A 15,621-nucleotide genomic window follows, 5' to 3' on the forward strand; every position below is an offset into this window, starting at 1 on the left:
GATAAACCTGTATGTAGTTGCTACTCTTCTGCCTGTTTCAGGGTGGCACCTTGCCTCGTTTGTAAACCCCCATTTAAAAAAAAAGTTTCAAAATGACATTTGGCAAACAAATAAAAAATGCAAGAAACAAGCAGGAGCATAGTCCACTAAGCTAAAACAACACACAGTCTGGGTGGGTTACCACTGACACTAGCATTACAGGGAAAGCAAGAGATTTTGAATTCATTTTATTACTCATTTATAAACATATTTCTATACCACTGTATATCAATTAAAAATTTATAGCAGTAAAAAGAGAAAATCATATCAAAAACTATCATCTCCGTTTTTGAAAAGCAGACATTCGTTACCCATTGTGGAAGATGATGCATTCTTAATTACCTGCATAAGCCTGGCGGAATGGGGGGGGAAATCAGCAGGCATTTAAAAGTTGGCACAGAAGGCATCTGCTTGACTCTCCAGTGGCAGAGCCTTCCACAGGACTTTTACACAAGTCACAGTAAACACGAGTAGCCCATTTATAAGCCTTTGTGTGCTATTTTGTCTCAGTCCCTGTAGTTTTCAAGCGAGCAACCAATGTTGCTTGGGAATCTTACCCAGCCACACAGATTTTTGAGTGGCAGGTGGAGGAACCTGGCCCTGTCGTTGAGTCATGCAAGTTAGAGGCCACTGCATACTATCAAATGTACATTTTTAGCTGGATTCCCCTTGCATGTCTCATCCCTCCCCCCTAATAAATTTTCTGCTACAGTCAACTTTGGTCCACCAGCCTTTAAAACAAAATGGTGCATGGTATATCCCTAGTGATGAATGTCTAATCGGGCTGCTCCTGATAATGAAAGGAGGATTAATGTCTTGTAATTTGTATTCTGTACACTGTATTAAAAACAGAATAACAATAGCAGCAGCAAAACGATGTTTTGAAAAAAGCAATTTTCTGCTATTCATCCCTGTAATTTACTTAATTGTCAGTTTTTATTTTTACATGGTTTTTACCGCAGGACATCAGGTTCAGAAAGGCGTATTACATGGGTTAGTTACTAATTGTACAAATAAGATTAAATCAATTTCATTTGAAGATTATATATTAGCATACCAGGCCCAAGAAATATGGAAATAAGTAGTTGGTGGTTTCCAGCCCCCTGCAATGCAGGAATCTTTCGCCTGACATGGGGCTCAAACCCACAATCCTGAGATTAAGAGTCTCATGCTCTACCAACTTGATTTCTTAAGATCTTTCTCTCCTCCTCTGCTTTCAGAGCTTTGCACTGGGTCACTCCTCAGATGCTCTGTGTTCCTGTCAATGAAGAAATCCCCGAAGTCTCCGACATGGTCGTAAAGGCCATCACAGGTATGCCGAGGGATGCTGGGTCCCAGCTGGTGCAAGGGTGGGTGGAATGCCATGATCTCTTTGCAAAACCATTTCCCAGCCTTAAAATCACCGACACAGAAACAAATATGTCTCTCTGCTAAAGCACCATAACAGACGGCCCTCAAAAACATGGATGCAGCCCACAAGATTGACCTCTCAAGAAACAGGGGCATCTTTGTGTTTCTTACAAGATTCCCCAATGTTTATTGCTCAGGGCCATAAGCTCAGTAGTAGAACACATGCACTGCCCACAGAAAGCTCTGCTAGGTCCAGGTTCTCAGAGCCAGAGGGAAAAGTAGGCTACATTTTGGGCCACACCTAAGTCAGAAAATTGTACATACATGCACCTGTGTTCTCCAGAGTTAAAGGGCTTATTCCAGCTAGGCAGAAACACTCCAGAAGAATAGGAAGTGGTGGTGGTGAGAGGGCATGGCCCAGGGAGAGTCCCAAGGACATGAGAAGAGTCTCAAGGGTCAGGCCAAAAGCCCATCTAGTCCAGCCTCCTGTTCTCACAGTGCCAGCCAGATGCCAAAAAGGGAAACCAGCAGAAATACAGCAGCATTGCTGCCTCCAGATGTGGAGGCAGGACATAGGTAAAGGTAAAGGGACCCCTGACCATTAGGTCCAGTCGTGGCCGACTCTGGGGTTGCGGTGCTCATCTTGCTTTACTGGCCGAGGGAACCGGCGTACGGCTTCTGGGTCATGTGGCCAGCATGACTAAGCCACTTCTGGCGAACCAGAGCAGTGCACAAAAGCGCCGTTTACCTTCCTGCCGGAGCGGTACCTATTTATCTACTTGTACTTTGATGTGCTTTCGAACTGCTAGGTTGGCAGGAGCAGGGACTGAGCAACGGGAGCTCACCCCATCGCGGGGATTTGAACCGCCGACCTTCTGATCGGCAAGTCCTAGGCTCTGGGGTTTAACCCACAGTGCCACTCGTGTCCCAGGACATAGATAGTAGCCATCAATATCTTTCTCCACGTATTTGTCCAATCCTCTTCTAAAGCCGCCCAAGTTGGTGGCCATCTCTGCCTCCTGCGGCAGGGAGTTCTGATGTTTGTGCTGCATGAAGGGACTTCCTTTTGTCCATCCTGAATTTTCCAACATTCAGCTTCCTCGGGTGCCCACGAGTAGGACAAGAGAGGGAGAAAAACTTTTCTCTACCTGCCTTCCCCGTGCCATGTGTAGTTTTGTAAAGGGTGCATTCGGCTTGCCTTCTCTCCAAGCTGAAACACCCCAAAGGCTGCAACCTTTGCCTCTTCACCCCCTTGACCTTTCCTGATCCTCTACAATATGAGGGGAGGCGACCGGAATTGCATCCCGCATTCCAAATGTGGTTATGCTGCCAGTTTGTATAGCAGCACGAAACCTTGGAGAGCGGCTGCCGTTCAGTGTCGGCAGCGCTGACCCAGAGCCTCTGACCTTCCTATCTGCCAGAGCCTATGTGGGCACATGGCTGCTGGAGATTGCACCCCTCCCTAACCCTCTGGGCTTCTCCCGTGTCTCACAGACATCATTGAGATGGATTCCAAGCGTGTCCCCCGGGACAAGCTGGCCTGCATCACCAGCTGCAGCAAACACATCTTCACTGCCATCCGAACCACGAAGGACGAGCCAGCTTCGGCCGATGACTTCCTGCCCACCCTCATCTACATTGTCCTGAAGGGGAACCCTCCTCGCCTCCAGTCCAACATCCAGTATATCACTCGGTTCTGCAACCCCAGCCGGCTGATGTCTGGCGAAGATGGTTACTACTTTACAAACCTGGTAGGTACATTGCGGGGTGGGGGGCAGGAGGCAGGGGCTGGTTCATTGTTACAGCTGCCCATGCATTGGTAACCTCGTGACTGGACTACTGCGATGCGCTGTGTGGGACTGCCCTTGGGGTTGGTCCAGAGGCTGCAGCTGGTGCAGAAGGAGGCAACTGGTTTGCTGGGGGCGGGGAAGGGGTGGCAAACGTCACCTGCATATGATGCCTTGCTTGTGGGATTTGCACTGGCTGTTGATTTGCTGCTGGGCCTATGTAGCTCAGGGCCTGGTTATTTGAGAGACCACCTTATCATCCCTTGTACACCCAGCTGATTGCAGTCTGTGGGAGAGTCTCCTGCAAGTTTTTCTCTCCCCAAACATCTTTATTGAAAGTTCAAAGGGTACATAATTATATGTGCACTAAACATGGTGGGACGTAAATAAAAAAGAAACAGCACTTGTGTAGAAGGGAAAATAAAGGGGAGAGGGGAAAAACCCAAAACTGTATACTTTACAAAGTTGTTATTGTACTTCACCAGATGTTAACCTGTTACAATATTTGTAAGAGTGGATTCCAGATATCATTGAATTTGTCCATGGCAAGTCTGCGTTTATATGCAAGTTGTTATGTTGCGAGTTTGTATAAGTCTTCAATTGTAGAAGGGAACCACATTTTTATTTTTCTAATGAGACTGATACTAAAGACTGATACTGATGAACTGATGAATTGGAGTCTCCTGCAAGTTGAGGTGGCCAGAACTCTGCACATTATTCCAAATGCACTTGCACCATAGATTTGAATAATGGTGTTAGGGGAGGGCTAGTACCTCTGGTGGGAACACATTGTGTTCCTCCTCGGGTAGTTCACCCACCTTTGGTCCCCACCCTGCACTCAGCTCTCACCTGTGGCTCCTAGAAGCTGTCAGCATTGAACAGCGGCCACACCCTGAGAAACAGCTTCAACTGGCCAGCTAAACCAGGTGATAGTAGTTGATGGATCGCAAACCCTTGGGGAGTTAGGGACTTCCCCTGCATGCAAAGGCAGGTTCTGGATTGAGCGGACGAGACCAGTCATGGGTCCAACGACAATAAGGCAGTTTCTGCCTGTGCTGTAGAGGGATGTGAGGGGCAGATGGGGCTCATCAGCCTGGGAAGGCAGCCCATCTAGGAGAAGGAAAACTGATCCTAAACCTCGCTGCCTTGCGGGATATTTTCAGGAGAAGAAAGGAATAAGGTCTAAACCCTACACAAATCCAGAGTGGAGTCCCTAAGGTGGTTGGATAGTGCCTTGTGCGCCTCCTTCCAGCAACTCCTGCAGCCAAGCTGGTGCCAACATATTGCTCTGCATTCCTTTGAACTGCATTGGTGAGGTTGGGGGTGGGGTCTTGTTGTCTGGCCAACCCAGGACCCCCCTACACACTGCCTAGGCTTGTGCCGGCCCAGGGAGGTCACTTCGGTGCTGCTAACACAGCAGTTAGACTTCACCCCTGAAGGCACACTCCATTGTCTCTCGAGACAGATGGATGCCAACAAAAACTGTGATATTGCCTGTTTCATTTTCAGTTCCTTTCCTAACGCTCCCTAGCATAGAATTCGCCTTTTTCTTCCCCGGCCACTGCTCAAGAGTAACTTCAAGCAGCTGGAATAAGAACAGTGGCTTAGCTAGTTGGGCATGCTATGTGTGATGTGTGTGTATGGATCTTGTGCTTTGTGTAGCGTGGGAATAAACGTGGTGCCTTTCCCCCTGCCTCCAGTGCTGTGCCGTCGCCTTCATAGAGAAGCTGGATGCCCAGTCCCTCAACCTGAGTGAGGAAGACTTTGACCGCTACATGTCTGGCCAAGCATCCCCGAAAAAGCAGGAGCCGGAGAGCTGGCCGGCCGACGTCTGCGTAGGGGTCCGGCAGATGTACAGGAACCTTGACCTCCTCTCCCAGCTCAACGAGCGGCAGGAGAGGATTGTGAGCGAGGCCAAAAAACTCGAGCGGGACCTCATTGACTGGACTGACGGGATCACCAAGGAGGTCCAGGAGATCGTGGAGAAGTATCCCTTGGAAATCAAGCCCCCCAATCCGGCCTTGGCTGCAATTGACTCTGAAAACGTGGAGAATGACAAGCTGCCGCCTCCATTGCAGCCCCAGGTTTACGCTGGGTGATGAGCACCTTCTGGGGCTCAGAGACATCCCTCCCTCTCTGTCCCCCACCCCGCTTCCTTCTGCTTGGGGAGTGGGCTAAAGAGGGGCAGGAAAATCAGAGGAATTTAAAACTGGCACATTTTAAAGGTACTGTTTGCTGGCAAGTGTGTCACATGATACTTATTTTAGCCAGAGTTAGCCAGCTACTATGAGGGCTGTGGGTTTTGTGTGTTCCTCGAACCCAATTTAACTTCTTCCTTTTTACACAAATCCGGTATAATTTTTAAGAAACACAGGTGGTTTTTTCTCTGCTCCCCCTGTTCTCCCTTCCAGGTATGCATGTGTGTGTGTGTGTGTGTGTGTGTGTGTGATATTTGGTTTGTTTCTCTTTTTTAAGTGAAGTTTTTGCTGGTATTTTTTTCCTGCTTCAAAAATAAAAAATAAGGTGGTTATCAGCACTTTGCAAGGGATGCCAAGTTGTAGGTAAAAAAACCTAGAATGGTACTCTTTTATTCCTTCTTGGGGGCGGGGAGAAGGAAATATGTTGTAAAGTAAATATTTAACAATTGTAAATAGGTTTGCAATATTGGGCTTGTGCTTTCACCTGCATGGCATCTGGTAAGGAATGCTAAATGTTGGTTTTTGTTTCTTTACTGTCAATGAGTTAAATTTACTGCTTACAGGTCCCCCCCCCCCCAGGAATTGTGGGGAGGTGGAATGGCAGGAAGTTAGAACCTTGTAGTGGGAAACAATTTGCTTTATCTTAACTCTATACCTTGACCAAGGCCATCTCCTCAATATTCACAATTCCTCATCCAGTTACTCTGGTCTCCCCTAATCTGGTGCCCTTCTGATGTTTTGAACTTTGACTCCCATCAGGTATCCTATGCTGGCTGGAGTTGATGGGAGCTGTATTTCAAAACATCTGGAGAGGGCATCTGGGGGTTTGCAAGCTGAATTTATACAGAGAGAGAGGGAGAGAGATAGGAAAATAACCCTTTCTTCCCGTGTTGTCCTTCAGCACAACTGAGTCTCTTCAAAGTCAGAGCAAAATCGGGTGGGACCCACATGTTTATGAGCCAGTTTTCACTGCTCTAAAAGCAAGCAGGATTTGGCCCATCATCAGTGTGGGATTAAACATGCTCGAAAAGTGTGGCCATTCTCCCTTTGAAAAATAACAACAACCTTGAAATGTTTTGTCATTGCAAAGCATTATTTGGAATTGTGGCACCCTGTGTTGGAGAAAACCAGGCCTGGGCAGTGTATATATACGTAGCCCTGTAATGTTCACTTCTATCTGGAATTGCAGCCTGGCTTTAGTGCAACGCGAGGACCAGATCTGTACTTGCAGGGTAAAAGAAGGCCGGCCAGGGTACAGACATGGAATGTGTAATGGCTGCAGAAGACCATACCAGCCCTCTTCCCCTTTCCCTGCCTTTCCTCATAATATTTGACACAATAGCGGGACGAGATTCTGTGGAATCCTCAACCTCCCGAAGTTGCAGGTATCACTTCTATGGATATACAGTACGAGTGCGTCTTACACGCATTTAACCAGTGCAGTTCCAATCACGCGCTGTTGAAGGCCGGCTGGTTGAAATCCTGCACGTTCAATGCAAGGAAGTTGGAGGGCTTAAAACCTCTCTTTGCCCCAGCTTTTCCACTCTCTTCCTTGCTGGGGTGTGTTTGTATGCTCAGCAATGCGGACTCTGGAAGGGTAGGGATGCTCATGCAGGGGTGGTTTGAGCATATGTGTTTTGGGGTATATGCAGAACCCTTGGAACCAACCCCCCGTGTAAGATGTGATCATATTGTGTATATATATCTGTTTTGGGATTTATATCTGTAATGTTTTGTAGCATTTCCTCAGCACTGGGTTTAAGTGAGGTCTCTGATCACTCCTTCCTTACCAGAAGCTCACTGGAAGGGTCCATATTGCACTGAATTGGGTCTCTCTTTCCTTCCTGCCCCTCTTTCCCAGTCTTTCAGTAGCCTGGGTCCACCCACCCTGTCAAATCCTCTTCCCTTTTGCCAGAGAACTGATGACCCTGTTCAGACACAGTGACTTGCCAGCCTGAATTGATGAACTGGCCCGTAACTGATGCTTTTTCTACATCTATATGGGATTGGCGAAGGGCTGGGAGGTTTGGGTGGTGCTCCCTGTGAGGCGCACGAACCTATCTTAGAAGCTCTTGCCTGCAAAGAGCAAAGCTATTTCCCCTGCTATTAAATTCATCCTAAGTATCTTCTGGTTTTGTTTTGTTTTTTAATGCCAAGCCTGCAAATATAGGAGCATAGGAAGCTGCCTTATATGCTGAGCCAGTCCACCTAGCTCAGTATTGTCCACACTGACTGGCAGCAATTCTCCAGGGTTTTAGACGGGTCTTTCCTTCTCCCTTTCACCTCAAGGTGCCAGGATTTGAGCCTGGGACCTTCTGCAGGGAAAGCAGACACAAGACTTGCAATTTCCCACCCCCTTCAAATGACACAAGGAGAGAAGCTGAGCTTTATAGTGTCAACGGCTTGATGCCGCAGTACAACACGTTTTGGAATCGCCACTTTTTTGCATGTCTTCCCCTAGCCCCCGGGTCTTCCAGTCTTAACCATCTTACTTGTAGATGTGCAGATCATTGATGAACTGTGGAGTAGATTTCCAAGTATCTTGTTTTTCGAGCAGCTTCTGGAACCAAGGCCAGACAGGAAGTTGAGAGGAATCTGCAGGGAGGGATCAGGAAGAACGTGTGGCTTCTGATGGTTAAATGCCTTGGCTTGCAAGGCAGAACGATATTGATGAAACGAAGAGGCAGGTGGGAAAGAGTCTCCAGAAGTGGGGTTTTATGTAGGAAAGACAGTGAGCTCAGTTAACCCCAAGACGGGATTCTTGGGGTCAGAATTCCTTTAAAAGAAAAAAATTAATCATAGGGTTGGAAGGAAACCCAAAGGTCATCTGGTCCAGGGTGAAAAATGAGGTGATAAGGCTTTCAAAGTTTACTATTGTTTCCAACTGATTAACATAGAGGAAGTCAGAAAAAAAGGGAAAGAATCATAGGATGATAAAATTGTAGAGTTGGAAGGAACCCTGAGAGTCATCTAGTCCAAACCCCTGCAGTGCAGGAATCACAGCTAAAGAATCCCTGACAACCTCTTGTTTTAAAACCCCAAATGAAGGAGAGGGCACTTTCCACCCGTGTGGCACCCCCTCAGATACCCAGGACTGTGAGCTCAGTTGAGTTGCAGTACTCAGAATTCATTCCAGGGCTCAGGACTCATTCTTTCTAAGCCTATGTCTTTTGCACCAGCTGGTGGATATTGGGGTTCTCGTAAAATAACAAAGTAGATTCCCGCAAGTCTGCCAAAAGAGCGTGAGTACAGCTGTTCCGCTGTTCAGGACCCTTCTCCAATTTTTTGCAATAAGTTCAGACCGAGACTGTGATCCATTTGTGTCCTCGCTTCCTTTGTGTTCCTTTATTCTGTGAGCTCTTCAGAGTTTCTCAAAAGGTAAATATTTTTATGGCGTTCGCTCCTTAACCCCAGGTACATGGGTGGAACAGACAAAGCTGACTGCAGAGAACCTGTATTTTACCACTTCCGTTCTGAGAGCAGGGGTGCATGTATCTGTGAGTCCCTCCAGCTCTCACTGAGGATATCCCAACTCCTGGCGGCCAGCAGGACTAGTGGTCAGAGGTGCTGAGAGTTGAAGTCCTGAAACATCTGGAGGGCTACAGATAATATCCACCTCTGCCTTAAGAGGGGGGCTCCTTTCCCTGCCGTTGTTCCTCTTTTTGTGACGCCCTTAGGTGCCAATTCTGGTTTCCAGGTCCGTACACTCTGTATCATAGCTGCTGTTACTGAATTGCTGTTGAATGAAATTAAACCTCTTCCACAACAAGGTTCTTTCGCATTCACCGTCTTTTTTGTACAGAAGTCAATGCCTCGTTTCTTAACTCTGGACATGTTAAACCTGTCACAACCTGTGTATCTGAAGAAGTGTGCATGCACACGAAAGCTCATACCAAGAACTGACTTAGTTGGTCTTTAAGGTGCTACTGGAAGGATTTTTTGTTTTGTTTTGACTATGGCAGACCAACACGGCTACCTATCTGTAACTGTCACAACTTGTTCCTCTCACCCAGGAAGGTGGTGGAGGCAGTGGGGCAAGTGATCAGACCAGTGGGCTGTCTCCTCCAGCATCCTGTTCCTACAGTGGCCAACTGGATGCCTGGGGGAGACCAGCAAGCAGGATTCTAGCACAAAAGCCCTCTCCCCTCCTGTGGTTCCCAACAAACCAATACTGCCTCCAACTATGGAGTCTAGTAGCCATTGATAGCCCTCTCTTTCCTGAATTTGCCCACCTCTCTTTTAAAGCCATGCAAGTTGATGGCCGTCACTGCCTCCTGCAGCAGTGAGTTCCAGAGTTCAGCTGTGCCCTGCGTGAAGAAGGACTTTCTTTTGTTTGTCCTGAATCTTCCAACATTCAGCTTCATTGGATGTCCGCGAGCTCTAGTGCTATGACAGAGGAAAGCTGCTCTCTTTCCACTTTCTCTAAGCTGTGCATCCTTTTTTAAACTTCTGTCATGTCACCTTTTACTTGCCTTTTCTCTAAAAGGTCCCAAATGATTCAGCCTTTCTTCATAGGGGTGGATCCCATTGATCATTCTGGATGATCCTTTTCTGAACCTTCTCCCAACCAGAACTGTACACAATTACTCTAAATGTGGTAGCACCATTGATTTGTATAATGGCACGATAATCAGTTTTATTTTCAATTGTGCAGTCAAACTGTGGAGCATCGTGCAGAAAATAGGAGTCTGTGTCCATCTCCATGAAATCTGCCCCTTCACAATTATGAATGGTGTAAGAAGTGGTTCCTGGGCCTACGGTTGTGGTTGGACTTGTGTCCCCTTCTTACTCATTTCTCTGTGTGATGGGAGCTCAGGTCCACATCAGCTGGGACTACCCAGCTGTCAATCACTTGGCATCATTATGGCGCTAGAAGATTGGCAGCTGCGTGGGCCTGTCTGCCTGTCACAGTTGGCCCAAGGCAGTGGGGAAGGTAAAGATCTAGCCCGGTGGGGCGAAAGGTTTTCCCACCTCTGCTCTTAACTACTACAGCACACCATACCCTTTTGCTAACCGGTGTGATGCAGTGGTTAGAGTGCTGGACCAGGACCTGGGAGACCAGGGTTCAAGTCCCCACTCAGCCATTAAGCTCACTGTGCCAGTCACACTTTCTCTGCCTAGCCTACATCAGAGGGTTGTTGTGGGGATTAAATAAGGGGAAGAACCATGTACACCACCTTAAGCTTCTTGGAGAAAAAGGTGGAAATAAATGCTATTATTAAATTATTATTATTATTATTATTATTATTATTGGGGTTATTATTATTTTTCAGAATAGAATTAGAATCATAGAATTGTAGAGTTGGAAGGGACTCAAGGGTAACCTAGTCCCACCCCTACGATGCAGGAATAAAACATCCCTGCAATAAAATATTTCAGTACTGCCCAGATGCTGCTAAGCTCCCTGCCAGAGCCCTGTGGATGTTCCTTTTCTCTAACCCTAGGTGGCAGTGCAGGGAAAGAAATAGGTGCAAGAGCCAATTTCTCCCCACTTATTTAAACCCTCACCAGATGGTACAAATATGTTTCTTTTCCTTCCTCTCTCTTCCCCCTCTCTTTCACCCCTCAAATGTGCAGAGAAATTCCAAAGCACATACTGGAGCAATACTTCCATTAGGCCAATCAACAGGTCCCAAAATAAAGCAGCACACATGCTTTTGAGCATCCCAGGAATGCTTCATCATGCTAGATAATAAAAAAAGGATCCTAGGTCAAGTAGTTGGGAGAGCACAGGCTTCTCAGAGGGATTTCTTCACACGTTTTCATTAGTTGGTGGCATCAAATAACATTTAAAGCCTTCCTACATGCTTGGGATAAGGATGTTCATGGAAAGCCTTGCCTGCTGAAGGCACTGACCCTATTAGTAATAGTTTATGAAAGTCAGGGTAGTGGTTAGAGTGTTAGACTAGGGTTTGAATCCCCACTTGGCTATGAAGTCCCCTGGGTGTCCTTGGGCCAGTCACTTACTCTCAAGGAGGCATGCATGGTTTCCTTCTCTCTTCAATTACAGTGGTACCTCAGGTTAAGTACTTAATTCATTCCGGAGGTCTGTTCTTAACCTGAAACTGTTCTTAACCTGAAGCACCACTTTAGCTAGTGGGGCCTCCTGCTGCCGCCATGCCGCCGGAGCCTGATTTCTGTTCTTATCCTGAAGCAAAGTTCTTAACCTGAAGCACTATTTCTGGGTTAGTGGAGTGTGTAACCTGAAGCGTATGTAACCCGAGGTACCACTGTAATCCCCACAACAATCTTGTGAGGTAGGTTAGGCTGAGAGGCAGTGACTGGTCCACTGAGTGGGGGTGGGATTTGAACCCTGGTCTCCCAGGTCCTAGTGCAGCGCTCTAACCACTACATCACATTGGGCCTCAACACAAACCCAGAGCAATTTCTCTCCCCATCCCTCCCTGAAGCTGTCCGTTAGTGTTGAAACACCTGCAAGCGCACTCCTGCTTATTACATTCTGGTCATTCTTGAGACTGCATTTCTGGCCCGAAGAAATAACCCCGTGCCACGATCTTCGTGGTCACACAGCCTTAAACAATCAGTAACTCTGTTTGCGACCGAACCATCCGGAATGCTCTTGCTGGGAAGCCTGCGTCCAATGATTGTGAGGTTCTTAGCTGTGCCTTGCAAAGATTCATTGCACCACACAGAGCACAAGAATTTCAGGAAGGCAAACTTATTTCTGCCATTGCAGGTAAGTGGGGTTTTTGTTGTTGTTGCTGCCCATATTTTTTAAAATAAGTAGCTTGATTCATGGTGCTTCTCGTCGGGAGCCTTCCCACTGATCCATAATGAAATTCAGACAGGTGGATTTGTTCTTAGCTGCAACTTGAAGCATGTAAAGTTCAGCAGGGGCTGGTATCCAGCAAAGTCATACCCCAGCATAGACCTCCTGAAAGCACTAGGCTTAAGTCCCTTATTTTCGCTTTGTTCCCGAGTATGTTTCAGTGTTTCCCAAACTTGGGTCTCCAGCTGTTTTTGGACTACAGTCCCCATCATCCCTGACCACTGGCTTGCTAGCTAGGGATGATGGGAGTTGTAGTCCAAAACCAGCTGGAGACCCAAGTTTGGCAAACACACTTATAGGGCTGTGATGGGAGTGTGGACCATACTGAGCTGGTTGGACCAATTGGTTTGTTTTCATGGGAAGGACCCATAGCTCAGTGGGTAGAGCATGTGCTTTGCATGCAGAAGATCCCAGGATCCATCCCTTTCCAGGTACGGCAGGGAAAGATCGTTTCTTGAAACCTAGAGAGCCACCGTCTCCTAGTGCAGAGACAATGCTGAACTAGACAGACTCAGGGTCTGATACAGTGAAAAGCAGCTTCCTCTCTTCTTGTTTAAACATTTGAAACCATGAGGACCAGCACCTTGATTTCTCTTTTAAGGGAAGGCACCGCAGCTCAGTGGCAGAGCATACATTTTGCATGCAAGAGGTCTCTGGTTCAGTCCCCAATGACATCTCCAAGGAGGCTGGGGGAGACTTCTGCCTGAAACCCCAGAGAGCCCATTGCCTACCAGTGTCAATAATACTGATCTAGATGGAGCACAGCTTTGACTTTCCTGAAGGTAGCTTCCCATGTCTCTAGAGTGGGAGATTTGCATTAAAAATATATATATCATAAAATACACTGCGTGATTGTTTAAAAGCACTTTGCAAAGAGGAGCAAACAATAAAAGTATCAGTAAAAACATCTCTTTAAAAATTCAAAAGATATCAGCAATAAACTAAAAGCAGATTGAAACACACACCAACATCCTGCATGTCTGGATAGGCTGGTCTAAACAGGTGCTAAAAAGAACAGCGAAGGAGTCTGCCTGGGGTCAAGAGGCAGGGAGTTCCAGAGTGTAGGTGCAGCCACACTAAAAGATGGATTATTTGCACATGCAGAATGGGTATTAGGTGGTACCAACAGGTACATGACTTCTCTGCAATGGGAGAGGTTAATCTTTAGGCTGGAGAACTGGAAATGGGCCCTGCACCCCCCCCCAATTAATCCACTGTCCTCCCACATCACAGCGAGACTTTCTCCTAGCCAAAGGTCTCAAAGGATTCCTGCGTCAGGCGGCCAAGTTCCAGAAAGTGCGGTCCGCGTCAGGAATCTCTTTTTCTCTGCTCTTTCTCTCCCCCCGGATAATGAAATATTGATGGGAGTTAAATATTCATGGATCGTTTGCGTCGGGAGCTTTTTAATCCGTCTATTAAAGGACGAGAGAGAGGCCTTTGATGATGGGAAAACTTTTTGCCAGGCTTCGAAGATCCCTAAATCCTCCAGGTTAAAGTCGGGTTTTTAAATAGGGCCTCCCGTAATGTCCTTGGCGATTTATTTATTTAATTGAAACGCACGTCTGTGTGTCATATATCTTACTTGTCGCTTGAAACACTTGGGAGGATTTTGGAGTTTCTTCGTATGAAACTCAGGCTGGTTTGCAGCAAGGTCAAAGAAGCGTGCGTCTGGACATAATGTGGAGCTATGTACTTGCGCACGAAAACCTCTGCACACACCAATTTATTTTATTAGTTATTTATTAAATTTATCGCTCCTTTTTTTTTTTTTTACCAAACTAGCCTCAAGCGGCTTACAATGTAAAACAAACAAATACATTAATTCAGAAGCATGAGGACCAGAATCTTACTTTTCAAAGGGAGAAGCATGGCCTGTTGCAAACAGAGCTTCATGTCCCAATGGCATCTCCAGATAGGCCTGCGAATGTTCCTTGACTGAAAGAGCAGTGGCATAGCGTGAGTTGCCAGTGCCCGGGGATGTGTGGAGGGTGGGAAGGAAGGAAACAGAGTATGCATGCACTTTCAACTGCCTAGTGGCATCCGCCCCACCCAGGACATTGCAGCTGCAGAGGTAAGAAGAGAAGAGTCATTCCGTTTTCTGGAGCTGTATTGAAGCAGCGCTGGGTGTTGATATCTTGTGCCCCTAAACATTTTGCGCTGGGGCAACTCCCCACCCTATGCCACCTATACTAGGTGGACCCTGTGGTCTGACTCTGCATAAGGAGGCTTCCTGTTTAAGCTGCCCCTTTTATTCAGAACTGGACTGGAACCTCGCTTTGTTTTTTTGGTGGAAGGACTGTCGCCGAGTCCTGCGACAACGAAGCCCCTTCATCTCTGGATTTCAGAGGCGCTCTGACACCGTCTCACGCAGCTCTTCTGAAACAGCGGCAGCGTCGGCTGTCGCCGCACTTCAGAGCGAGGCGAACAGAATTTCGGCTCGTTGCTTTTTGAAATACAGCGGGGGCTTGACAATCTCGGCTTTGTAGCTAAGGGAGCCCCCGCCGAGCTGCGGAGGATGCACAGATGTTCCTCAGAGAGGGATGTGGTTCCCCCTCATTTTGCCTGCCCTGCCTTTGCATCAGGGAACTGCAGCTGCACTGATTACAGAGAAAAAGAGACTCTGCACACCTTGAAAAGTGGTGACATTGGGCACCTAATTTCTAAGCTTTAAACTTGAAAGTGATGGCGATGCTCAGAACGTGGCAAAACCTCCCCAACCTCCAATATTTGTCCTTCACATCTACATCACTGATGTGGATATTGTGTTGTTTTTGCAATTGGTGGAAAGGAATTGGATGTGTGGCACTATTTTGGAAGGGGGCGGCAGGCAGGGGGACAGATGAAAGTTTTTCTGATCTATTTCTGAGCCTGTTTTATGCCCCCAAAGGGCCCTACAAAGAATGATAACAACGACAACAACAAAACCAGCACGGTGCCATCAAGTAAAGCAAAATTGTTATATATCACACTGGCAATGTGTTAGGATCACAGAACTGTAGAATTGGAAGGACACCAAGGGTCATCTAGTCTAACCCTCTCAGTAAACGATCAGCTAAAGAATCCCTGGAAATGGTCCATCCAACCTCTGTGCAAAAAGCTCCCACAAAGGACAGTCCGCCACCTTCCGAGGGAGTCCGTTCTGCTGTTTGAACAACTCTTGCTTTCAGAAAGTTCTTTGAATTTTTTTGTGAGACTCTCCTTTCTTGCCATTCAATCTGGTGGTTGGGTCCTAATCTCTGGAGAAGCAGAAAACAAGCTTGCTTCATCTTCCATGGAGCAGTCCTTCAGATACTTGAAGATGGATAGCATATTACTTCTCAGTCGTCTTGTCTCTGAACATCTCACACTCCCTCAACAGTTCCTCAAAAGCATGGGTAGGCAAACTAAGGCCTGGGGGCCAGATCCGGCGCAATCGCCTTCTCAATCCGGCCCTCGGACAGTCCAGGAAGCAATGTGT

At 47.1% G+C, this 15,621-nt stretch overlaps 1 protein-coding gene and 1 long non-coding RNA gene across 10 annotated transcripts in view; one reads left to right on the forward strand and one right to left on the reverse strand.

Moving 5' to 3' along the window:
- RABGEF1 (RAB guanine nucleotide exchange factor 1) overlaps positions 1-9,143 on the forward strand; it is a 35,458-nt gene extending 26,315 nt beyond the window's left edge. For all 9 annotated transcript variants that reach the window (XM_083714601.1, XM_083714604.1, XM_083714597.1 and 6 more), the window contains 3 exons: positions 1,260-1,351; positions 2,884-3,140; positions 4,877-9,143. In XM_083714601.1, the coding sequence (XP_083570727.1) occupies positions 1,260-1,351; positions 2,884-3,140; positions 4,877-5,275 (748 nt within the window). In that variant the 3' untranslated portion in view covers positions 5,276-9,143. The remainder of the gene's footprint in view (positions 1-1,259; positions 1,352-2,883; positions 3,141-4,876) is intronic.
- Positions 1-15,621, reverse strand: part of LOC310832741 — a 211,576-nt gene that overhangs the window by 120,684 nt on the left and 75,271 nt on the right. The gene's annotated exons all lie outside the window — the stretch shown is intronic.

Source organism: Podarcis gaigeae, assembly GCF_964106915.1.
Source record: "Podarcis gaigeae genome assembly, chromosome: 15".
In the NCBI taxonomy this organism is placed as follows: domain Eukaryota; kingdom Metazoa; phylum Chordata; class Lepidosauria; order Squamata; family Lacertidae; genus Podarcis; species Podarcis gaigeae.